Here is a 26,465-nt window from a genome sequence, read left to right on the forward strand (position 1 = left end):
GTCTACACCTGTCTGAAAATGTGGGCACAATCAGAATGAGGACAAGATCAAGACAAAGGATGCATGTTAGAACCAGGTATAAACGGGGCTTGAGACACTTATAGCACAGGTTCACTCAGTCATGAATCAATGACATTGTTGAACTTCACAGTTTGTGTACCATATTGCATTTTTTCATAGCTTTTTTGAATTCATCATGCATTCAACCCTATATTTAGTTAATGAATTCATGAAAACAAAAAAAACCACATCCCCACTAACAACAGAGGACCAGACTATTCCTCTCTCAATCCACCTTTTGAAAGAATGATGTTGTTTGACTTTGAAAAGTGACCGTAGTCACAAATATCTTGTTTGAAAACCTCAACAACAAGATTTAAACCTTTGCACAGTGGAGTTTGCTACCAAGGTGTAAGGTGAAAGAAAAGCATAGGTTGATGTTCTCAGAAGGAAGGGCAACTCAATAAGACTAGTCTATGGCGTAGGTGTGAGAGCAGAACGGCAGTTAGAGCTGCATTGGTGATTCACACAGGCTGAATAGCTTTCAGAGGCTATTTCCCGCTCAGCCGACGGACTGAGCCGCAGCTGCTTCTAACAGTGTTAAAAACAGAACTTCAGCTAGCTACGCCACTGACTGCGCCTATTGTTTGAGAGAGAAGACGGCCTCCAAATTGATGTTCTTTGTACATCGCACTTATCCGTAAAAAATATAAAGCAGGAAAATAACAGTGTTGAAAGGCCATCTTGGAAGTGCCACATCAGTCTCGCCAGAGAGGCAATATAGCTAGTACTGTTGCCTGTGAATGTCCTGTGCTTTTAAAAGAAGCATTTCTCCCTCATAGGGGGGTAAATGACAAGGTTCAGTCTCTCTCTGCTTTTCTTTTGATGGTTCAGACATTCAGCAGATATATGTGAATCCGTTGTGTCAAATAAATGAATATAATTTCAATCAGGAATCGAGCCTTGGGTTACGCTGCCATGACAACCCTACTGTTACAGTGGGGTTGCTCTCATGGTGACCTCAGTACCACACTTACCTCTGTATATTTTTGTACAGACCTCATTAGAGGCTGACAGGAGAGATATCTACTGCCATTAACTAGGTGGAGAAAATTGAGATATAGATTTGTATTTTCCACACTCTTAGAAATAAGGGTATGGTTAGGGTACAGTACAAATATAAAAAAATATTTTTTTAAATCACATAATGTATCTTCAAATATACAGATAAAATCTTACATGGTAGGCCTACTGTTCGGTACCTTTTAGGGTACATGTGTGGATAATCTACTATAATGGTACATTTTTGTACCCAATATTTTGAATATAAAGGGACAATCATCACACACTCTCAAAAACCACACCAATCATTATCATATTTCCCAGCATGCTCTATTGCAGGTCGATTTTTGTTTGTTTGTTTCAATATGTGTTTTTGCATGCACATTGCTTGATTGATCTTATGCGACACAAAGATAAATATCATACATTTTTCTAAACTAATCCAATCTGTTAGTATTTGGACTTATTGCACCCGTTACTGAGATAGTTGTTCCCGTTTAGATGGTTTACATAGTCTCATTTTTTATTATTCCCTACCTTGGCAGTCATTATAAATGCAGAATTCAGGTGATTAAAAGTTAACATTCATGGATATTCTAACTTTGGCTGGATTCAAATAGGAAATACATATCACTTTGCAAGCCAGCATAATGTCACTTGCCTAATGTGGCCTGCAAACCAGGAGTTTCAGACCACTGTGTTGCGGTAAAACTAGGCTGTCAAGTTATCGCCTTATGATATATGTAATGTATTGTCACGAAGAGTTTAATTTCAACGATACAATTTTAATTTAGGCACTCTACAGGACTGAAAGCCATTGAATGCTACAACCATCTCTATCACTAGCACACAGTCATATGGGTGGTACTGGTAACTCAAAAATGTGTTTGAAAGGCACCCTGGGAAATATGCAAATAAGGCTTTACACACTACAGTGTTAAAGCAACACCCAAAAACCTTTTTAGAGGTAATTTTTTTGCCACTTAAAAGGAACACACAGCTTTGTCACAGTGGTGGCACCCTAAAAAGTCAAATCTGTACCTTTTCTGAAGGTAAGCTAAGTCCTCCTTAAAATAAGTGATCTCAGTCCTCTTTAATTAAAGTGAACTCTGGGGTAAAAAAAAGAGTCAAATAACTCAGTTCTCTTTGTATTTACACTGCCCTTGCCTTTGAATGAGGACTCAACTCTTTTGCTAGTTTGCCTCATCTATTTTGTAGTCTGAGTTATCTTTGCATTCACATTGATATGAAAGGAACCAAGATCTTTTACCACCATTCCCTCAATGCACTCTGGGTTTTTACGAAGTGCAGGAAAAGCCATTCCATCAGAATGTGTTATCAGACAGCTAGATATACCTACAGTTGATGTCGGAAGTTTACATACACTTAGGTTGGAGTCATTAAAACTCATTTTTCAACCACTCCACAAATTTCTTCTTAACAAACTATAGTTTTGGCAAGTTGGTTAGGACATCTACTTTGTGCATGACACAAGTAAATTCTCCAACAATTGTTTACAGACAGATTATTTCACTTATAATTCACTGTATCACAAATCTAGTGGGTCAGAAGTTTACATACACTAAGTTTACTGTGCCTTTAACAGCTTGGGAAATTCCAGAAAATGATGCCATGGCTTTAGACGCTTCTGATAGGCTAATTGACATCATTTGAGTCAATTGGAGGTGTACCTGTGGATGTATTTCAAGGCCTACCTTCAAACTCAATGCCTCTTTGCTTGACATCATGGGAAAATCAAAAGAAGTCAGCCAAGACATCAGAAAGAAATTGTAGACCTCCACGAGTCTGGTTCATCCTTGGGAGCAATTTCCAAATGCCTGAAGGTACCACTTTCATCTGTACAAACAATAGTACGCAAGTATAAACACCATGGGACCACGCAGCCATCATACCGCTCAGGAATGAGATGCATTCTGTCTCCAAGAGATGAACGTACCTTGGTGTGAAAAGTGCAAATAAATCCCCGAACAACAGCAAAGGACCTTGTGAAGATGCTGGAGGAAACAGGTACAAAAGTATCAATATCCATATTAAAACGAGTCCTATATCGACATAACCTGAAAGGCCGCTCAGCAAGGAAGAAGCCACTGCTCCAAAACCGCCATAAAAAGCCAGACTACGGTTTGCAGCTGCACATGGGGACAAAGATCGCACTTTTTGGAGAAATGTCCTCTAGTCTGATGAGACAAAAATAGAACTGTTTGGCCATAATGACCATCGTTATGTTTGGAGGAAAAAGGGGGAGGCTTGCAAGCCGAAGAACACCATCCCAACCGTGAAGCACGGGGGTGGCAGCAACATGTTGTGGGGGTGCTTTGCTGCAGGAGGGACTGGTGCGCTTCACAAAATAGATGGCATCATGAGGGAGGGAAATTATGTGGATATATTGAAGCAACATCTCAAGACATCAGTCAGGATGTTAAAGCTTGGTCGCAAATGGGTCTTCCAAATGGACAATGACCCCACGCATACTTCCAAAGTTATGTCAAAATGGCTTAAGGACAACAAAGTCAAGGTATTGGAGTTGCCATAACAAAGTCCTGACCTCAAGCCTACTGAACATTTGTGGGCAGAACTGAAAAAGTGTGTGCGAGCAAGGAGGCCTACAAACCTGACTCAGTTACACCAGCTCTGTCAGGAGGACTGGGCCAAAATTCACCCAACGTTTTGTGGGGAGCTTGTGGAAGGCTACCTGAAATGTTTGACCCAAGTTAAACAATGTGAAGGCAATGCTACCAAATACTAATTGAGTGTATGTAAACTTCAGACCCACTGGGAATGTGACGAAAGAAATAAAAGCTGAAATAAATAATTCTCTCTACAATTAATCTGACATTTCACATTCTTGAAATAAAGTGGTGATCCTAACTGACCTTAGACAGGGAATTTTTACCAGGATTAAATGTCAGGAATTGTGAAAACTAAGGTGTATGTAAACTTCCGACTACAACTGTATTTACAATTTGGATGCTAATAGATTGCATTTAGTTCAAAGACAATACATACTAATTATAATCAGAAGATAATATTAACATGTAAATATGCTTGGTAAGAGAAAAATAAATAATAATTGCAGATTAAATATTTCTGTAATTGAAAACCCAATGTAGGCTACTGCCCCTTTAAGAGCTAGTGTTGATTTTGTAACCTATTTTGTGATTATCACAAAATATTGTTGTCTTCTCACACTATTCAAACCCCACAATCAAATAAACAGCATATGAAGCTCTTTTAGCCTATAGCTCACATATTGCAAACAAATAATCAGAAACATCTTGTCAGTACAAAACGCCACACATACTTTTTTTTCCTCCACGAATCTGAATCATCATCTTCTCACTTTTGCAGAACCAATGAGAGGTGTTATGGCAAGGGAAACGGTGTTGCATAATGTCAAGCCAACCTGGAGAACTTTGTGTACATATTACCTTAAAAAAGTGAGCCGGACCTTGTAATTAAAGTGAACTGAACTCAGACCACCTCTTGCGATGGTCTCAGTTCGGTTCTCTTCAGGGGTTATTTTAAGTGGTCTGAGTTCCTTTTGGAGTGTTCACACTGCACAACAAATTTGGGTTTACAAAAATTGTCTGAATGTGACCAAGTGTGAAAACATCCTAAAATGTGTGATATTGCTACTAAGATGCATTATTCACAATAGGATTAGCTAACATATTAGACTCATCGTACAATTGTGAGATGCTTAACTTTATTTTATGATAGAGATATGTTAATTTCCATGCCACTTGAAGTCTTCTTTCTTTTTGTCTTAGACAATATTTGGAATATATTATCATTGTTCATTCTCATTGATTAAAAACATCTACTAGGTCTCTTTCCCTCTAGCTGTTTCTGTTGCATTGTTATCCTCAGGTGGTCCCGTTGCAAAACATATCATTATCTCTCAGAGTTATTACAATAATAATATTGCAACAGCCCATTGTCAGTGTTACTTTGTGACTAGTCTAAGGGTAACAGTTGATCAAATGACTGTATCCCTGTATGTGTGTGTATGTGTGTGTGTGGGGGGGCTGGGTGTGTGTGTGTGTGATGTGAGCTTGGCTAGATGATGAAGTAGTGGAATTGGCTACATGCTGTAACCTAGCTCATCAGAGTAGATCAATAGCGGGTTATGCACAGCAGTGGTTCCCTCACCACACTACACAGGTCAGTCAATATGTTGCTCTTTTCTTTGACATTGGATTGATTGGCAGGCTGTTATTCCTAAAACTGTTTTGTAACTAACCACAGAAATAGTGTTTAAACGTAGTGCAAGTAGTTTGACTTTGGATAGATTAGTGAAAACTGACCTTGAGAAATCCAGTGTTCTACTACAGAACATGGTGAAACAGACCAGTCTCCTTTTACTATGTTTCTAAATACCAAGGGTCTGTTCAGCTGGGTGCAACATTACAGCATGTGCGGCTCTATCCAATGCGTTTCTCTCTGCAATATTCTATACGTTTCACCTAATTGAAATCACCCCAGGTTTGTTTAGTGTCCTTGCTGTGGGCTGTTTTCTAGTATCCTGGGTATTTATTTGTATTAAGCACAGGTAATTTTCTAACTCCATTAAAATATAGTAAGGTCTCTGTTAATTAATGTGGGCTCCTTGGCAACAGACTGTTTGGTTTAACACCTACCCTACATTTACCAAAGGAAGACAATTGCCACGTCTGTTTGTTGGCTATAGGCTTCTGCCACTTGGTAAAGACTGTATATAACATATTATAAGCTGCATAATAAGACATAATACGGGCTTGTAACATGCTTATAACAGTCTGCATCATTATGGGGCTCCATAATCAGCAGGGTAAAACCAATTTGAACAGGCATATTACTTAGCTGTGACTTGCATTACTACTGAATGGAGGCTGTGATGAACAGCTTTGTAAATATCCCTGAAGAACCATTGGAGCTACTCAGTAATGCGCTAGTATATATATTACATCAATTGTCAGTTTGGTATCAGACAGTACAGTATCATCAATTGTGAAAATTTGAACTATGGGCTCTCTAAATTGAATTTAGAGACAACATCACTGTTCCTCTAAATGTTATAAGGTTAATGTAATCAAAATCATATCAAAGTTTAATGGTCACGTACACAGATTTGCAGGTGTTGTATGTAGCAGGTGCAGTGAAATGCTTACGTTACTAGTTCCAACAGTTCAGTCGAATGTCTAGCAAATACAATACTAATACACAAATAAAATAAAACAATGAACAACGAAATGTCAGAACAAGTCCAATTAACTCTCCACGTAGATATATTAGAGTGAGCAGTGTCAGAATCCAGAATATAAATATAAATACATGGTGTGTATAGACCGTATATAACTTGAAAAGAAAATGGTATGTACAGTAGCATGTATATTAGGGTGAGCTATGTGGAGAATAGCGTACACTATAGCGTACACTCTGTCCTAGTCTGCTGTGTGAGATGCCCCCAGAAGGGCCTCTATTGAGACTGCTGTCTTCTTGGGTTGCATACAAACAAAGCAGAAAAGGGCCTCTTTAATGTGACAATTAAACATCATGTTTTATAATAGTTTGAAAGGAAATAATTGTACATTTCTCTCCACGAAGTCAACAAGCAATATAACAACAAATTGGGTATGAACAGAACTCTAGTCAACCAAACAAGAAAACCTATCAAATGTTAACCAATGGCAGCTACCCTTTTTGTCTCTCCCACACAGTTACCCGAGTGTGGCTTCTATGGGATGTATGACAAGATCCTGCTGTTCCGCCACGACCCAGGCTCAGAGAACATCCTCCAGCTGGTGAAATGTGCTACAGACATCACAGAGGGAGACCTGGTTGAGGTAGTCCTGTCAGGTAAGACCAATGTTCACTACACAATACACACTACCTGGTTGAGGTGGTCCTGTCAGATAAGACTACAGTACACACTAGAATAGGGTTGTGTCCGTTAGCCCAAAACGGAAGAAAATAAACTGAGATAGGGAGGAAATACCCAAACTTGACCAATAGGAAACATTTGTTTTGGTTTTCTGATGCAAAATGTTTAAAAACATTTTGTTACAGTTTCCCTAATGAAAATGATCCCTCCTTAGAAGGTCACGCATGGCACAACCTTATCTTCATCTTCATCATTTAAAGTGGAACTTCTCAACATGCATAAAGGGTTCCTGTGGATTTGAGTATGCAGCATGCTCCTGTTTGAGGGTGAGTTCTGTTCACCTGTGTTCTTTTTGCATATAGGCTACATTCATTTAACCTTTGTCCACAGTATATTAACGCATATCAATAATGCAGATCATATCACCGCCACCTTACCTGCCACCCTAGACCCACTTCAGTTTGCATACCGCCCCAACAGGTCCACAGATGACGCAATCGCCATCACACTGCACACTGCCCTATCCCATCTGGACAAAAATAATACGTACTGTATGTAAGAATGCTGTTCATTGACTACAGCTCAGCACCATAGTACCCTACAAGCTCATCATCAAGCTGGAGGCCCTGGGTCTCAACCCCTCCCTGTGCAACTGGGTCCTGGACTTTCTGACGGGCCGCACCCAGGTGGTGAAGGTAGGAAACAACATCTCCACTTTGCCTCAACACTGGGGCCCCACAAGGGTGTCTGCTCAGCCCTCTCCTGTACTCCCTGTTCACCCACGACTACACGGCCATGCACGCCTTCAACTCAATCATCAAGTTTGCAGACAACACAACAGTAGTGGTCTTGATCACCAACAACAACGAGACGGCCTACAGGGAGGAGGTGAGGACACTCAGAGTGTGGTGTCAGGAAAACAAACTTTCACTCAACGTCAACAAAACAAAGGAAATGATCGTGGACTTCAGGAAACTGCAGAGGGAGCACCCCTCTATCCTCTATCTGCACAACGCATCACTGGGGGCAAACTACCTGCCCTCCATGACACCTACAGCACCCGATGTCACAGGAAGGCCAAAAAGATCATCAAGGACAACAACAACCCGAGGCAGTGCCTGTTTTCACCGCTATCATCCAGAAGGCGAGGTCAGTACAGGTGCATCAAAGCTGGGACCGAGAGACTGAAAAACAGCTTCTATCTCGAGGACATCAGACTGCTAAACAGCAATCACTAACTCAGAGAGGCTGCTGCCTACATTGAGACGCAATCACTGGACACTTTAATAAATGGATCACTAGTCACTTTAAACAATGCCACTTTAATAATGTTTACATATCTTACATTACTCATATCACATGTATATACTGTATATTATACCATCTACCTCAACTTGCCTATGCCACTTGGCCATCGCTCATCCATATACTTATATGTACATATTCTCATTCATCCCTTTAGATTTGTGTGTATTAGGTAGTTGTTGGGAAATTGTTAGATTACTTGTTAGATATTACTGCACTGTTGGAACTAGAAGCACAAGCATTTCACTACACTGACATTAACATCTTCTAACCATGTGCATGTGACCAATAAAATTGGATTTGATCTGATTTCATTTGCAATTGAACATAGGCCTATTGCATTCACTGGTTCTATTCAGCTCTCCTTTCTGTCAGTTATATAGCCTCTGGAATAGACCAGTTGACATAGGGTAGAGAGGTGAACTCTCCTTTCTGTCAGTTATATAGCCTCTGGAATAGACCAGTTGACATAGGGAAGAGAGGTGAACTCTCCTTTCTGTCAGTTATATAGCCTCTGGAATAGACCAGTTGACATAGGGAAGAGAGGTGAACTCTCCTTTCTGTCAGTTATATAGCCTCTGGAATAGACCAGTTGACATAGGGAAGAGAGGTGAACTCTCCTTTCTGTCAGTTATATAGCCTCTGGAATAGACCAGTTGACATAGGGAAGAGAGGTGAACTCTCCTTTCTGTCAGTTATATAGCCTCTGGAATAGACCAGTTGACATAGGGTAGAGAGGTGAACTCTCCTTTCTGTCAGTTATATAGCCTCTGGAATAGACCAGTTGACATAGGGTAGAGAGGTGAACTCTCCTTTCTGTCAGTTATATAGCCTCTGGAATAGACCAGTTGACATAGGGAAGAGAGGTGAACTCTCCTTTCTGTCAGTTATATAGCCTCTGGAATAGACCAGTTGACATAGGGTAGAGAGGTGAACTCTCCTTTCTGTCAGTTATATAGCCTCTGGAATAGACCAGTTGACATAGGGAAGAGAGGTGAACTCTCCTTTCTGTCAGTTATATAGCCTCTGGAATAGACCAGTTGACATAGGGAAGAGAGGTGAACTCTCCTTTCTGTCAGTTATATAGCCTCTGGAATAGACCAGTTGACATAGGGAAGAGAGGTGAACTCTCCTTTGAACCCTTGAGGTTGAATAACAGCAGAAATTGGTAGGTTCCTTTTGTTGTGTTCTAAATGCAGAACATGTTCAAGCTTCATACAGATGGTGAACAGAGTACAAAGCATCTCCATAATAGCAGCTTGAAAAGGAGGAGAGAGATGTTACCCAGAGTAATGGACTAATCAGACGACACAATGATAATAGTGAGGACATAATGTTACTATGAAATGGATTTACATGACATAAGCTTGTGTCAGTGTGCTTGGCTAATAGCTATATGGTTAAGTCAGTCAACACAACAGACAAGAACATGAATAACTGTCTGCATGACAAAATACAGAACTATAGTGCATGTTGCTGCTGGCTGATGTAGCCTGCTACCAAAGATCATTTATCCACATATCCAGAGTGGCGCAGCGGTCTTAGGCGCAGCGGTCTTGGGCACTGCATCTCAGTGCAAGAGGTGTCACTACAGTCTCTGGTTCAAGTCCAGGCTGTATCACATCTGGCTGTGATTGGGAACACCATAGGGGCATAATTGGTGCAGCGTCGTCCAGGGTTTGGCCAGGGTAGGTCATCATTGTAAGTAAGAATTTGTTCTCAACGGACATGCCTAGTTAAATAGTTAATAATAAAAACTCTAGAAGGTTAGCTGCCAATCAGAACAAGTCAAGGTCTAGACATTTGGAGCTATCCCAATATGCACATTTACCAAAGACAGTAAGCTCTCAGATGCCCCTCTCGTGAAATAATATAGAATATAGAAGGTTAGCTGCCCCTCTCCACCCGCTCCCCTTGTTGTGGAAAGTTTAAATGCCTCACCCGATGAGAAATCAGGGGTTGGCTTATCTTAGCTCAGGAGTAGGACGTGATCCAAGTATCAATCTTGACACTGGTAAAGTGTTTTTCTAAACACTTGGCAGGCTTTCTCTTCCCCCTCTGTGTGTTACAGTATAGCAGGTCATTTAGTTGTGTCTGGTACAGCGACAGAGGAGACATGGGGTAGAACGACACCTCTGTTACCTTGGCTACACGCCTCACTGGGAAGGTGACGGCTCAGGTGATTTAGTGATTTACTCGCCCAGATGCACAGATTCTCATACACATGCTCCGACATCTGTCATGACACTTTTTAATGACACACTCAACAGCTGATATGTGAGCACACTAAAAGAAACGCAGGGAAAACCTTACAACTGTCAGAAAGAAGAAGTGAAGACGAGACAGTCTGTGGTTATTAATTGTGGTCAGTTCCACCAAGGTGGCTGATCTGAACAAAATGTGTCCTCTGTTGACTGTGGTGTGTTGACATGTGTTTCTGTGTCTGTTTCTGCATCAGCCAGGCAGCGCAAAGTGAATCACAACAGAGAACTGCATTGATTCTAATGTATAGCTATTGTGTTATGTTAGGGTCACGTGTTGTAAAGGTTCACATTGGTATGTCTTACTGCACAGGTATTTATTTGTGTACTACTGTCTTTATTCAGTTAATCTCAGTTTATGCTCACACTCACATTTGAGATAAAAGATCAAAACAAGATATAACCTTCCTTTGTTCCTTAATCTTGATAAGTCTTAGAAGACATATGAGGGAAGACAGTGTGAGTGTGATCATGCTAAAATAGAGCAGCTGCTATAAACGCTTCCCAACTTGACAGATCCAGTACACTTGAGCTCCATTGAACTCATCAATAAAATCATTCATTCCCTTCACAGATGATCACTTGGGTTAAATCTCCTACGTACAAGGAGAAATAAGAACGCTTATGGTTGGTAAATTAACATTACGGTATGTTACACTGCATCCCAGAGAGTTGTTTTCACCAGTCAGTCTTGCTGTCAAAGATCTCCCAATTTGTGTTTCCTCGTTTGAGCTTTTCAACTTCTAGAGCAAGTGAATTAGTGTGAAGGTGGATAGGATGCTAAAACCACTTTTTCTGTCATCAGCATGAGGGTGTGAACAGCGTACATTTGTTACGTTGGCGCAGGATGCTACTGGATGCAAGCAGGGGTGTGTACACCATACTGTAAACATAAATATGGAAGAGAGGAAGAACTCAACTTGAACTCTGTCCTATGAGAATGCTTTCTGCCCTGTTTGTACACAGAAATGTGGCACACTGTAACACTTTTTGCCATTGTGGAAGAGTCAAATGATCAATACTGTACCATACTGGAATGTAGATACACTGTGTATCATGTGAGCAGTCTTTACCACCGCAGTAAAGTTTGTGTTCTTGTAGTATGCTGTACTAATAAGCAAGCCACTAGAACTACTAATTTGACATAGGAACACATTTTAAAATGCAAATAAACATATTTAGATTAAGACTACCTAGACTCCACATTCACATACACACTAATTTTCGGAAGCATGTAATGACAGTTTACATGTTGTTAAACTTCCAAACATATATTGGCCTTTAAACAAAAGGCAAAACAATAATTTGAATAAATTGAAGCAGTTTACCCAGCAGAATGGCTAATCAGAATGTATTCTACTTGAGCGTGCTGAGACAAGGATGTTGGTGGGGAGATATGTGTGTTTGATGAGGCAGTCTACTCTCATGCTGTGCTCTCCACTCTATCCCATTGGCCCAATGCAGCCTAACTGTACCAGCCAATCAGAAAATCACAACTCCATATGCAGCAAAAAGCCTTGGTTACCTCAACATATACAAATACTGTACCAGGGAATGGTCATTCATTTTTAATTGTACATCCATTGAAAACATGGTCCCACTACACTACTATTATATCACTATTCACAGAATACAACTCAATTCTTGAGTACTGTTTAAATCTAGGAGTGTGAGGAAAATGTTGGAATTGAACCATTGACTATTGTTGTCGTTGTCGTTGTCCTGTTCTAGCCTCTGCCACAGTGGAGGACTTCCAGATCCGTCCCCATGGCTTGTTTGTCCACTCCTACCGGTCCCCTGCCTTCTGTGACCACTGTGGAGAGATGCTGTGGGGCCTGGTGAGACAGGGTCTCAAGTGTGAAGGTAGGTACTGTATAGAAGGAGCTCTGGGCTGCGTCTCAAGTGGCACCCTATTCCCCATATAGTGCACTACTTTTGACCAGAGCTCTGGTGAGAAGTAGTGCACTTTGTAGGGAATAGGGTACAATTTTGGACACCGCCGTGGACCTATTTCAAGAAATATAATTAGGTTCCAGCCACTCTGACACCATTACATAACTTTCTAAGTGGGGATATTATCAGGGTACATTGGATACAGGCCACTCAGGTGTACTCTGGTCCGAAGAGGTCTCTTCAGGGTCCACGATGAGCAGCAAAGTCCCTGCTTGAAGAGTGTTGGGAAGAAGAAAACAATTTGTCTTCTGTCAGGCTGGAGGCAGTTGGAAAGTGGTTGGAAAGGTCGTGCATAGAGGGGATGAAGGTACACACAATAGCCTAACATGTATAAAAGTATTACATAATGTGGTGTCTGACTGGAATGGTGGCGAGCTCATGCAGGAAAGTTTCCCAAAGACAAAGTTTCAACAATCCATGAATGACTTGTTCCATTAGATGACTCCTACTTATACTGAACAAAAATATAAATGCAACATGCAACAATTTCAAAGATTTTACTGAGTTACGGTTCATATAAGGAAATCAATCAATTGAAATAAATTCATTAAGCCCAAATCTATGGATTTCACTGTTGGTCACTGATACGTTAAAAAAAAAGTAATGGCGTGGATCAGAAAACCAGTCAGTTTCTGGTGTGACCACCATTTGCCACATGCAGCGCGACACCTCTCTTCCACATAAAGTTGATCAGGCTGTTGATTGTGGCCTGAGGAATGTTGTTCCACTCATCTTCAATGGCTGTGTGAAGTTGCTGGATATTGGTGGGAACAAGCTGTCATCACGTCAATCCAGAGCATACCCATACATGTTCAATGCGTGACATGTCTGGTGAGTATGCAGGCCGTGGAAGAACTGGGACATTTTCAGCTTACAAGAATTGTGTAGTGATCCTTGCTACATGGGGCCATGCATTATCATGCTGAAACATGAGGTGTTGGTGGCGGATGAATGGCACGACAATGGGCCACAGGATCTTGTCAGGGTATCTATATGCATTCAAATTGTCATCAATAAAATGCATTGTGTTTGTTGTCCATAGTTTATGTTCGTTGTCCGTACCATAACCCCACCGCCACCATGGGGCACTCTGTTCACAACGTTGACATCAGCAAACCGCTCGCCCACATGACGCCATACATACTGTCTGCCATCTGTCCGGTACAGCTGAAACCGGGATTCATCTGTGAAGAGCACACTTCTCCAGCGTACCAGTGGCCATGAAAAGGTGAGCATTTGCCCACTGAAGTCGGTTATGACGCTGAACTGCAGTCAGGTCAAGACCCTAAGAACGACGAGAATGCAGATGAGATTCCTTGAGACTGTTTCTGACAGTTTATGCAGAAATTCTTCGGTTACGCAAACCCACTGATTCACCAACTGTCTGGGTGGTTGTTCTCAGATGACCCTGCAGGTGAAGAAGCCGGATGTGTGGGTCCTGGGCTGGCGTGGTTACACATGGTCTGCAGTTTTGAGGCCGGTTGAATGTACTGCCAAATTCTCTAAAACAATGTTGGAGCTGGCTAATAGTAGATAAATTAACATTAAATTCTCTGGCAACAGCTCTAGTGGGCATTCCTGCAGTCAGCATGCCAATTGCACGCTCCCTCAAAACCTGAGACATCTATGGCAATGCACCTGTGTAATGATCATGCTGTTTAATCAGCTTCTTGATATGCCACACCTGTCAGATGGATGGATTACCTTGGCAAATAAGAAATGCTCACTAACAGGAATGTCAACAAGTTTGTGCACCACATTTGAGAGAAATAAGCTTTCTGTGCATATGAAACATTTCTGGGATCTTTTATTTCAGTTCATGAAACATGGGACCAACAGTTGACATGTTCCATTTATATTTTTGTTCAGTGTAGTTCCATAAAGACAGTCTCTCACAAGTTTGATGCAAGTATAAAAATGACCACGTTACACGTGAACTCACCTTTGCTCTGAAACCGTCTGTTTCTCTCCCCTGAAGGTTGTGGTCTGAACTATCACAAGCGCTGTGCCTTTAAAATCCCAAATAACTGCAGTGGTATCCGCAAGCGGAGGTTGTCCAATGTCTCTCTGACTGGCTTGACCACACTGACCACCACACGGTCCAATGAACCTTCGCCTTTCACCTCCGACGAGGCCTTACTGGTGAGTTTATCCTGGTTGCTGGTGAGTTTACCCTGGTTACTGATGAGTTTACCCCTGGTTACTGGTGAGTTTACCCTGATTACTGGTGAGTTTACCCTGGTTACTGGTGAGTTTACCCCTGGTTACTGGTGAGTTTACCCTGGTTACTGGTGAGTTTATCCTGATTACTGGTGAGTTTACTCCTGGATACTGGTGAGTTTACCCTGGTTACTGGTGAGTTTACCCCTGGTTACTGGTGAGTTTATCCTGGTTACTGGTGAGTTTACCCTGGTTACTGGTGAGTTTATCCCTGGTTACTGGTGAGTTTACCCCTGGTTACTGGTGAGTTTATCCCTGGTTACTGGTGAGTTTACCCTGGTTACTGGTGAGTTTATCCCTGGTTACTGGTGAGTTTACCCTGGTTACTGGTGAGTTTACCCCTGGTTACTGGTGAGTTTTCCCCTGGTTACTGGTGAGTTTACCCTGGTTACTGGTGAGTTTACCCTGGTTACTGGTGAGTTTACCCCTGGTTACTGGTGAGTTTACCCTGGTTACTGGTGAGTTTTCCCTGGTTACTGGTGAGTTTACCCTGGTTACTGGTGAGTTTACCCTGGTTACTGGTGAGTTTACCCCTGGTTACTGGTGAGTTTACCCTGGTTACTGGTGAGTTTACCCCTGGTTACTGGTGAGTTTACCCTGGTTACTGTGAGTTTACCCTGGTTACTGGTGAGTTTACCCCTGGTTACTGGTGAGTTTACCCTGGTTACTGGTGAGTTTATCCCTGGTTACTGGTGAGTTTACCCTGGTTACTGGTGAGTTTACCCTGGTTACTGATGAGTTTACCCCTGGTTACTGGTGAGTTTACCCTGGTTACTGGTGAGTTTATCCCTGGTTACTGGTGAGTTTACCCCTGGTTACTGGTGAGTTTATCCTGGTTACTGATGAGTTTACCCTGGTTACTGGTGAGTTTACCCTGGTTACTGGTGAGTTTTCCTCTGGTTACTGGTGGGTTTACCCCTGGTTACTGGTGAGTTTACCCTGGTTACTGATGAGTTTACCCTGGTTACTGGTGAGTTTACCCTGGTTACTGGTGAGTTTTCCCCTGGTTACTGGTGAGTTTACCCCTGGTTACTGGTGAGTTTACCCTGGTTACTGTGGGTCATCATGAAGAGCTACACACACACATGTGCATGCTCACACAGGCATGGATGGACGCACGGACCCAGGCACACACACACACAGACGCAGGCACACACACACCATAGATTACTGCAGTACATGCCTACACATTCCCAACCTCTCAATGGCAAATTGTTGAATTATGATGAGTAGCATGTTCCTAATATAAAGGACCTGATGTGATTATAAAGGCCTTTGTGGCTGGTTGTTTTCATTATGAATTCTGTTGGAGCAGGTCTTTACTCCAGCAGCAGTCAGGCATGTGTGTGAATACTGTTATGGTTTAACTCTGATCTCTCTCTTCACCTCCTCCCTGTGTGTGTCCCTGTTCTCTCCTCGCTGCATGCTCAGTCTCCTGTCAGTCCCGGCATGGAGGTAGGTACCCCAATACCCTGCCCCCCCGTATTGCAGTATCAATACGCCTATTATCACCAGAAGCACATCGCTGTTTCCCTGTTTTTTTTGTGTCATATGCCAAAATAAGACAAATAAGACAAAGAAAGGAGATTGAATAATATAATTTTAGCTTATGTTGTTGTTGCTTGTGATATGTTACCTACCATGTGCCTTGCTCTGAGTGGGGCATCAGAGCAACACTAACTAGTCTACCCTGCTTACCCTCCACAGCAGAAGACACAGACAGACTTCTTTTCTGGCAGAGAGAGAAGGTCCTCTTCCTACATCGGCCGGCCTATAGAGTTAGACAAAATCCTCCTGTCCAAAGTTAAGGTGCCTCACACCCTAGTCATCCACTCCTACACACGCCCCACCGTCTGCCAGCACTGCAAGAAGCTACTCAAGGGCCTGTTCCGTCAAGGCCTGCAATGCAAAGGTACCGTAGGGGTTCAGAGAAACTTGAGATAATGAGAGAGGTTACCAGTGGTTGGTCGGAGGAGGTGGGGATGATAGTGAGTCACACAGTACATACTGTAATACTGTGTGACTCACCTGTGGGCTTTCGCCAGCTCAATATTATTATGGTATTATTTTTGGAAATCTCAAGACTCTGTTGTCACAGAGTTGGCAAAGCTAACAGATGGCAGTTGTTTCTACCTCAAGCTTTCTTTGTGACATCTTAAATAACTATTGTGGCCTGATTAATAGATAGCCCTGTAACTTTATAATTACATGATAATTGCAAATGCAGAAACAGTGTTGTGACTACCATAGACGTCATATAATTCACAGATGTACTGTAACTCTATGGTTACTACAGTGTACACAAGAATATGTCAATCGTTATTTGAATATGTTGGTAACCCATTGTATACAAGTGATAACGCCCTCAACGCTGGTGTTTGGAGTAAATATTGGAACGGTTGGCCGGCCCTCGACTTAGTCTTGGGTGTAACACACTAGGCGTAGTGGGTGCGGAGTCAGGTGCAGGAGGCAGAGAGTTCAGAATAGCACTTTATTACACACAGGGAAAAATAGTACTCTCCACGAAACTGGGCGTAATAAAACAAATGCCCAAAACAGGTAACTAAACAACACGCACTACCACACATCACACAGTGGGAAAAAGAACCAAGCCCGCACAAAGAGCAAGCGGGCCTACCGGCTTAAATAGCCCAACTCAAAATGTAAACAAGAAACAGGTGAAACAAATCAGACAAAACCAATAGAAAATGGAAAAGGGATCGGTGGCAGTTAGTAGGCCGGTGACGACGACCGCCTAGCGCCACCCGAACAGAAAGAGGGGCCACCTTCGTTAGGAGTCGTGACATCGGGCTTAACAACACCCGTTCCAATAGTATATCCTCTAAACACCGGCTTCTCGGACATTATCACTTCAATAGAGTTGTACTTTATATATTCAGCAGAACAGAGTGTGATAGTATCGTGTGTGATACGGTTCATTAGGTACTCTAGCAGACAGATAAGGGTCTGTTTGTACTCACTGTGCTATTAGACAGGTTTCATATGGACAGGCCATCTCTCTCTCTTTCTCTCTCTTTCTCCTTTCTCTCCTTTCTCTCTCTCTCTCTCTCTCTCTCTCTCTCTCATTTCTCTATCTTTCTCCTTCCCATCTTACACACTCTCTCACTCTCTCTGTTTCTCTCTCACGGTTACAGATTGCAAATTCAACTGTCATAAACGATGTGCGCCCAAAGTGCCAAACAACTGCCTTGGAGAAGTGTCTAAAACTGAAGGCAAGTTTCACTTTAGATTTTTTTTTTTAGATTTTAGATTCATTTGCTTTAAGTGTGGCAGATTTTTCCTAGTAAGTGGTGGTCCATCTCATGTAGTTTCCAAGAAATGTCACAGGATTTCTTTCAATTCTGCAACATTTACTTCAGTTATGAGAGACTGTAGGAAGAGAATCATATATAGGACACCAGCTGAATTCTTGGAAGTACCAGAATATTCCTTGAAATATCAACAGAATTATGACTGTGAAATGATGTCACTGTTTTATTTAAAAATCTCTCCCACACTACCACTCTGATATTCTTTGTATTTTCTGCTTTTCGTTCCTTATTTCTTCTTTTAAAAAACAGGGTTTCTCTGTCAAACTTCATTTTCTACTATTCTCTTTGTCTACACCTTGTGTGTTTCCAACTGTTTCTCCTCCTCCTCCAGATCTGCTGAGCTCAGGGGCGGAGTCTGATGTGGGGATGGGGGAGGGTTGTGACGACCACGACAGTGACATGAACAGTGGTCTGATGGATGACATGGAGGAGGCCATAGTGCCTGACTCGGGCCTGCTGGAGGCTGGCCATGGGGAAATGGGAGACCTCCATGACCCAGAGGATGACTGCAACAGGGCTATAAGGTGATTGACTGGGCCTGGGACAGGGGGACCCCCAATGGCTATGGCTGTGGATATGTACAGTAGTCATAGGTCCTGTTAAAATATCCATTCTAGCATACTGCTTAGAATGAAGCAATTTACCCCGGCTCAACCCTTACCCTACCCATAATCCTAGCCCTAGCTTCATGTCCACATTCCGGTTCAACCCTTAGCCTTAACCACAACCCTAACCCTAACTTCATGTCCACATTCCGGTTCAACCCTTAGCCTTAACCACAACCCTAACCCTAGCTTCATGTCCACATTCCGGTTCAACCCTTAGCCTTAACCTCAACCCTAACCCTAGCTTCATGTCCACATTCTGGTTCAATCCTTAACCTTAACCTCAACCCTAACCCTAGCTTCATGTCCACATTCCGGTTCAACCCTTAGCCTTAACCTCAACCCTAACCCTAGCTTCATGTCCACATTCTGGTTCAATCCTTAACCTTAACCTCAACCCTAACCCTAGCTTCATGTCCACATTCCGGTTCAACCCTTAACCTTAACCTCAACCCTAACCCTAGCTTCATGTCCACATTCCGGTTCAACCCTTAGTTCAACCCTAACCCTAGCTTCATGTCCACATTCTGGTTCAATCCTTAACCTTAACCTCAACCCTAACCCTAGCTTCATGTCCACCGGTTCAACCCTTAGCCTTAACCACAACCCCCTAGCTTCATGTCCACATTCCGGTTCAACCCTTAGCCTTAGCCTTAACCTCAACCCTAACCCTAGCTTCATGTCCACATTCCGGTTCAACCCTTAACCTCAACCCTAACCCTAGCTTCATGTCCACATTCCGGTTCAACCCTTAGCCTTAACCACAACCCTAACCCTAGCTTCATGTCCACATTCTGGTTCAACCCTTAGCCTTAACCTCAACCCTAACCCTAGCTTCATGTCCACATTCCGGTTCAACCCTTAGCCTTAACCACAACCCTAACCCTAGCTTCATGTCCACATTCCGGTTCAACCCTTAGCCTTAACCACAACCCTAACCCTAGCTTCATGTCCACATTCTGGTTCAACCCTTAACCTCAACCCTAACCCTAGCTTCATGTCCACATTCCGGTTCAACCCTTAACCTCAACCCTAACCCTTAGCTTCATGTCCACATTAGCTTCATGGTTCAACCCTTAGCCTTAACCTCAACCCTAACCCTAGCTTCATGTCCACATTCCGGTTCAACCCTTAGCCTTAACCACAACCCTAACCCTAGCTTCATGTCCACATTCTAGGTTCTAACTAGCTTCATGTCCACAGCAACCCTTAACCTCAACCCTAACCCTAGCTTCATGTCCACATTCTGGTTCAACCCTTAGCCTTAACCTCAACCCTAACCCTAGCTTCATGTCCACATTCCGGTTCAACCCTTAGCCTTAACCACAACCCTAACCCTAGCTTCATGTCCACATTCCGGTTCAACCCTTAGCCTTAACCACAACCCTAACCATAGTTTCATATCCACATCCCAGTTCTAACCTAACCCTAACTTCATGACCACACCTCAGCTCAACCCTGACCCAATCCGTAACCCTAACTGAGTCCTGAAGTTGAGAAGAAAAGCATTCACACGGCCAGAGTTTTTATGTTTGACTCCCTTCATTTCAAAGCCCATCTACTAGCAACAACATCCCACTTATGCGAGTGGTCCAGTCAGTCAAAAACACCAAGAGGAAAAGTAGCAATATCATGAAGGAAGGTTGGCTAGTGCACTTCAGCAGCAAAGACACTCTGGTAAGTCTGATTATATTAATGTATTTTTATCACACCAACTAATCAATCTGCTGTAGAGTGACAAAATTCCATGATTTCTGGAAAACCTGCAAATTTTGGAAAACGTACTGAAAATTTGCAACACTAATGTTCTGCCATTTTATAGACTTCATCATCTTTTCTGTGTTTTTTTGTAATGTTTTGTGTGTTTTGTGTAAGTTATTTTGTGAATGCATGTCTTTTAAATGTTAAATGTTGTTTTTATTTAGTCAAATCTGCTATGGGCACTGACCAATGGCATAATAGATGCTGTAAGAGTAGATGGAAACCCCCATTGCCAAGAGGGGGAACCCACCAGGAAAATATGTTATGTAGTCCCAGTCTGTGCAAGGCTCTCTATCTGTTTCCACTTCAGAGGAAAAGACACTACTGGAGGCTGGACAGCAAATGCATCACCCTTTTCCAGAATGACACAGGCAGCAAATACTACAAGGTAAGAAATCAATTGAAATGTTATATAGATTATTATGGGTGAAGGGTGAATGGAATCTAAGAACTGAAGTTAATGGGCCAAGATTGATCAGACATTGATCAGATTGAAATATCATGTTTATATTGAAATGCAAGGGCTCTAACCACTGTAGAACGACTGCTACTACAACAATCAATCAAATGTATTTCATAAAGCACTTTGTACAACAGCTGTTGTCACAAAGCACTTGACAGTAACCCGGCCTAGTCCCCAAACAGCAAAGAGCAATACTACCTCTGCTGTGTGGTAGGAAATTCCGTTGTCAGAGGTGTTGTCTCTGGACCCAGCGAAGACCTTCAACCTGCTGTCTGAGGGCTCCAACGCCCACTGCTTTGAAATCGCCACGGGCAGCCTGGTCTACTATGTAGGGGAGAACCTGGCGAGGCCGGAGGGCCCGGGGAGCATGTCGGCCCACAGCAGTATGCTGGTCAGCGGGGTCGGGCCGGATGTGGCCAGGATGTGGGAGATGGCCATCCAGCATGCCCTCATGCCCGCCATCTCTAAAGGACTGTCACACGGGTCACGTCACAGTGGCCACAGTAAGTATAAGCAGAGTTAATTGGATAGATGAACACTTATAGAAATTAATGTAATTTTATTGAAGCAACCTTGTTTTACTCAGCACTAGGGTTGAAAAATTCTGGTAACTTTCCCAAAATCCTGCTTGGAAGATTCCTGGAATCAGGAGGGGAATAGGCAGGAAATCCTAAAGCCTCCAACCAGGATTTCTGGGAATTTGGGGAAAGTTACCAGAATTTTGTAACCCTACTTTAGCATTAGGAAGGAACACTCTCAAGGTTATAGTATGGAAGACTATTAACTCTTATGGAATACTCTTAACATTTCCCTTACATCAACAGAGGATGTTTCCATCAGTATTTCAGTGTCCAACTGCCAGATTCAAGAGAATGTGGTAAGTAGGATTTGGTCTCACGTTATTTGAACGACTTTGGGTATATTTTTATTTTCAGATTTAGTAACTATAATGTTGGTCATAATATATCTATATTATATATAATATTGCGGTAATAATATATTGCGGGTCATGCCTGCTCCTCTTGCATGGTTAGATTATTTTTTAGATTTTGTAGGATAAAAAAAAATAATAGACAAAAGACAGTAGACAACTTAACATTCCACAGACATGGATCCACTAAACTAGACATGACAGTGGCTGGGACTGTCCAAGCTTCAACATAAAGAAAAAAGCTGAATGCGTGGTTAGATTTCTGAGGTGACATCATCTTCTAAGTAGCTCAAATGGAGATGATTTTGATTACCCACTCAGCCGAGCAGTTGCCATAGCTACTCTCGATAATTAGTCACAGTACCACTGGTTATAATTATATTTCTGGGTAACTCTTCCAGTCGTGTATGAGATTAGTGGGTATTAAGTTGTCATGTGAGAAGAGATAAAAATGGTTGTAGACAAACCAAAAACGAAATATTTGTGACAGTATACATATTTAAACCCATTGACTGGATTTTCACACCTACAGGATATCAGCTCAGTGTATCAGATATTCCCGGATGAAGTCCTTGGATCGGGCCAATTTGGGATTGTTTATGGAGGTGATGCATTTGTACCTCCTTGTCACACTGATAACCTGGCAAAACAAAGTGCTCACTTGATTGCACGAGGGACACAGCCTTTTATAACAATTCTCTCCTGATCTCATGCCAGAAAAATATTTGCATGACCAAGAAGGTGTTTTTTATATTGTGAAATAATACAGTACATTGTTAAAAGGTCTTCATCAGATCAATTTTAATATTTTGAAAAATAATTTGAGATAGTCATTCATTCAGAGAAGTAAAACCTGTTTAAACCTGTAACCTGCCATTGATTTCTCCATAATATAATGTCTCCATACTACAGGAAAGCACCGAAAAACTGGCCGGGATGTAGCAATTAAGATCATTGACAAGTTACGCTTCCCCACCAAGCAGGAGAGCCAGCTACGCAATGAGGTCGCCATCCTTCAGGTAAACACACCAGTACGCGTGGTCCTGTGTGCTCCTATGAAACACACACTATTAGAACCTTTTTCTCAGATGTTGCCAGACACACGTTATGATGAACACATGAGAGGAAAATCAACAGAACTAAAGACAAAAATAGAGATATTGTCTCAGGAGGTAAATAATGAAGTTATTATCATGACAACACAGTGGGTGTTTGGAGAGCCTGTCGAGCTCTCTGCCTGCTTCCTTTAAAAGGCTCCTGTGTTTCTGTTTTTACTTCCTAGAACCTGCACCACCCTGGGGTAGTGAACCTGGAGTGCATGTTTGAGACGCCGGAGCGCGTCTTCGTTGTCATGGAGAAGCTCCACGGAGACATGCTGGAGATGATCCTGTCCAGTGAGAAGGGGAGGCTGCCTGAACGCATCACCAAGTTCTTCGTCTCACAGGTAACCCTGGCTGACAAGCATTGTCGCTCGCAGACAATGGACGGATGTGCTGTAGCAGTGCCACACACCTGCTTTTACTGTGACACTCACATACTGTATACTGTATAGAAACACAGTCAGTGAAGTAAAAGGTTTACAGGTATGCTTATGTATTTTTCTGATAATAATATTATAATATTTGTTTAATCACATGTTGTTGCACTTTTCACTATGATATGCAATGTATTAGTTGCTCTTTGCTGTAGTCAAAAGACCTAGTGGCCTCATGGCTGAAATGTTATTCATATTTTTAAACATGATTTGTTTTTAAACGCAGAAAATCTGGTGTTTCTATGTCAAACTAATATTTTTGTTATATTTCAGACTTCTGTGATGTATATAAAGTGTAATAGTAGGATGCAAACTCTCAATGTAATAGATTTCAAGTCTATATCTGACATGGTACAGGTGTCTTCTTTTTTTAAAGTCCATAACCATGTGTTTGAGTTGTATGCTTTTGTTTCAAAGTAGATTTGTTTAAGACTACCAGTCAGTGTGAAACTGATTTAGCTCATTGCAGTAAAGTTTGACAGTATTTAAATGCAAATGACCAGATTATATTAAATCTTTTAATCATCCCTAATTAAAGTAATCATTCACTGTGTACAAATCATTCATTTCACATATTTTTCAGATTCTTCAGGCTCTTCGTCATCTCCACTTCAAGAATATCGTCCACTGTGACCTCAAACCAGAGAACGTCTTACTGGCGTCCGCAGACGCATTTCCACAAGTAAGCAAACCTACAGCTCATCCTCCAAACAAGCCAAAACAGAAACATCAATTTCACAGACATAAACAGACATTCATCTATCAGTCTACTCTAAGATAATGTGGATGATTATGGAAACTGCACGCTCAGTGTCTCTACAATGTTCTATGTCTCTTGATTTTAATGATACACTCCCAATTATGCTGCCCTTCTCTCCATAGCCATAGCCCAGTACTGCTCTGTACTGTACTATGAGTCACTGTCTTAGGCATAGCCAGGCATTGGATGGGTGTTAAACAAATTGCATTTGTGTTATTTACAACAAATATTTTCTGAAAGGGAAGAAAGAGAGTCCGTTCTTATATATCTGTGTTTCATTTCCCCAAATATGCTCTGGCAACATCACTGGCGTCATTATAGTGCTGAGAACTGACATCCTCTGGCAACATCACTGGCGTCATTATAGTGCTGAGAACTGACATCCTCTGCAGTCTTGCCAAAGTCTATTTTGGTAGATTTCTGTAGCTACAGTAAATCGTCTGTAGACCATATCGTGTCCATGTCGAACAGACAGTGTGATAACGTTAAGTGGCCTTTTGGGTAATCCTTGCCAGCTGATTATTATTATGTCTGTGGAACCAACTGTTTGGATGGCGAACATACAGGATGTTATGTATTAGCCTTCTCTAACAAGTCTTAGTCCAGTTACTCTAGTAGGAAACCCTTCATTACCACCACACTTTCTCATGTTCAAGTGAATATGAGACTTGGAACTGTGGTAGTGTAATATTCACTACCACACATGACCATGCCTCAAACGTCACTGATATTCCCAACATAGTGGGGAATCTAGTGTAATATTCACTACCACACATGACCGTGTCTCAAACGTCACTGATATTCCCAACATAGTGGGGAATCTAGTGTAATTTCAGACACATCCTATCTGTGTCTCAGGTGAAGTTGTGCGACTTTGGCTTTGCCCGCATCATTGGAGAGAAGTCTTTCCGTCGGTCAGTGGTGGGCACTCCGGCCTACCTGGCCCCTGAGGTCCTGAGGAATAAAGGCTACAACCGCTCCCTGGACATGTGGTCTGTGGGGGTCATCATCTACGTCAGCCTCAGCGGCACCTTCCCCTTCAACGAGGACGAGGACATTCACGACCAGATCCAGAATGCTGCCTTCATGTACCCACCCAACCCCTGGAAGAAAGTGTCCCAGGAAGGTGGGTGTCTGCCGAGCAGCAATGACTCATGCATTACTGTGATAACTCCTTTACTGTGAAATAACATTCGATATAGTTGTGTTGGAATGATACATCATTACTCGGAAAATCAGACTCGAATAGCCTCTTCCTGAGTCTCTGTTGGGTTTTGTAATCATATAGTGAATGTTTGCTACACGGTCAGAATGCCTTTTATGATAATCTGATTTAGTAGCGGTGCGTTGGTAAAATCACTGGGGAACCCTAGCCAGAAAGAAAAGCCATATTCCAACCTATGTGTTGTGATAATTGCATTGTTTGCTCTAGTTAACATTAGCATTCAACATCTAGCTACATATTGAACTTCTGTCCTCTCAGTCCAGGGGCACAATGTATGAATTTATGGTTGGATTCGAATCAGCATTATAATCATTGGCCAGTACTGAGAATGAAGTAAAATCACAGGCCCAAATCCCTACCTCCATCCATGGCTAATTTAGGAAAGGGACAATTTTATCTAGCCACCGGAGGAACACAACACAACTAGATGCAACAATTTAAGTTGTTTCTGTCAATTACGTATTTATTTTTATGCGATGTGATAGGAGTGAAGCAAAATCCAAACTGGCTTCCCTTGACACTTTTTTTGGTGTGCCAGGACCATTTACTGCTGTGCTCGCTCAGTTTAGCCCAAAGCTGATTGGCTATTATTATACACTTTTTTTGTCAAGGGAGGCCAAATGCTCACTGGCTTCCCTTGCATTCAATGGTACAGGGGGCAAAAATGTCATACTCTTTAGGACCAGACAGAATCAGATAGATGTCATACACATACAGAAACAGAGGGACGCTGTTTCGCTCACTCAGATGCTTTCTCCGGTGAGATACATTCAGCCTCTTGCAAATTGAAAAGAAATTATGAAACACAGAGACGAATGATACATTTAAAAAAATAGGTTTTCACATGAATACATGCATTTACGAGGTCAGTGAGTCAGTTTTATGTTTATCTGAGGGAGTCAGCAGATTTTTTAGAATTGATTCGTGTTAGGGCCTGTCTAGCATAGGAACCTCTCTTATCACAATTTTTCTCACCTCTAGTGCTCAGTGGCTCACAAAACCACTTTGAAAGCCTACAACACATATCCTGGCCCCAACAACTATGCTGCTATTGAATTGAGCGGATGGCATGCGTCATTGTCCGAGAGATGGAAAAGGAAGTAAAGAAAGTGTGTGAGAGTGAGAGCGAGAGAGATAGAGAGAGTGTGTGTGTGTGTGTGTGTGTGTGT

General features: G+C 42.1%; 1 protein-coding gene across 1 annotated transcript in view; it reads left to right on the forward strand.

Annotated features, from left to right (window-relative positions):
- Nucleotides 1-26,465, forward strand: part of LOC112256830 (serine/threonine-protein kinase D1-like) — a 50,370-nt gene that overhangs the window by 12,999 nt on the left and 10,906 nt on the right. The window contains exons 2-17 of the mRNA XM_024430362.2: nucleotides 6,783-6,921; nucleotides 12,244-12,375; nucleotides 14,444-14,607; nucleotides 16,117-16,140; nucleotides 16,393-16,597; nucleotides 17,841-17,918; nucleotides 18,349-18,541; nucleotides 20,176-20,299; nucleotides 20,694-20,771; nucleotides 21,061-21,349; nucleotides 21,671-21,723; nucleotides 22,310-22,382; nucleotides 22,690-22,796; nucleotides 23,060-23,221; nucleotides 23,895-23,993; nucleotides 24,930-25,197. Coding sequence (XP_024286130.1) covers nucleotides 6,783-6,921; nucleotides 12,244-12,375; nucleotides 14,444-14,607; nucleotides 16,117-16,140; nucleotides 16,393-16,597; nucleotides 17,841-17,918; nucleotides 18,349-18,541; nucleotides 20,176-20,299; nucleotides 20,694-20,771; nucleotides 21,061-21,349; nucleotides 21,671-21,723; nucleotides 22,310-22,382; nucleotides 22,690-22,796; nucleotides 23,060-23,221; nucleotides 23,895-23,993; nucleotides 24,930-25,197 — 2,188 coding nt within the window. The remainder of the gene's footprint in view (nucleotides 1-6,782; nucleotides 6,922-12,243; nucleotides 12,376-14,443; nucleotides 14,608-16,116; nucleotides 16,141-16,392; nucleotides 16,598-17,840; nucleotides 17,919-18,348; nucleotides 18,542-20,175; nucleotides 20,300-20,693; nucleotides 20,772-21,060; nucleotides 21,350-21,670; nucleotides 21,724-22,309; nucleotides 22,383-22,689; nucleotides 22,797-23,059; nucleotides 23,222-23,894; nucleotides 23,994-24,929; nucleotides 25,198-26,465) is intronic.

Source organism: Oncorhynchus tshawytscha, linkage group LG08 (genome assembly GCF_018296145.1).
Source record: "Oncorhynchus tshawytscha isolate Ot180627B linkage group LG08, Otsh_v2.0, whole genome shotgun sequence".
Classification (NCBI taxonomy): Eukaryota; Metazoa; Chordata; class Actinopteri; order Salmoniformes; family Salmonidae; genus Oncorhynchus; species Oncorhynchus tshawytscha.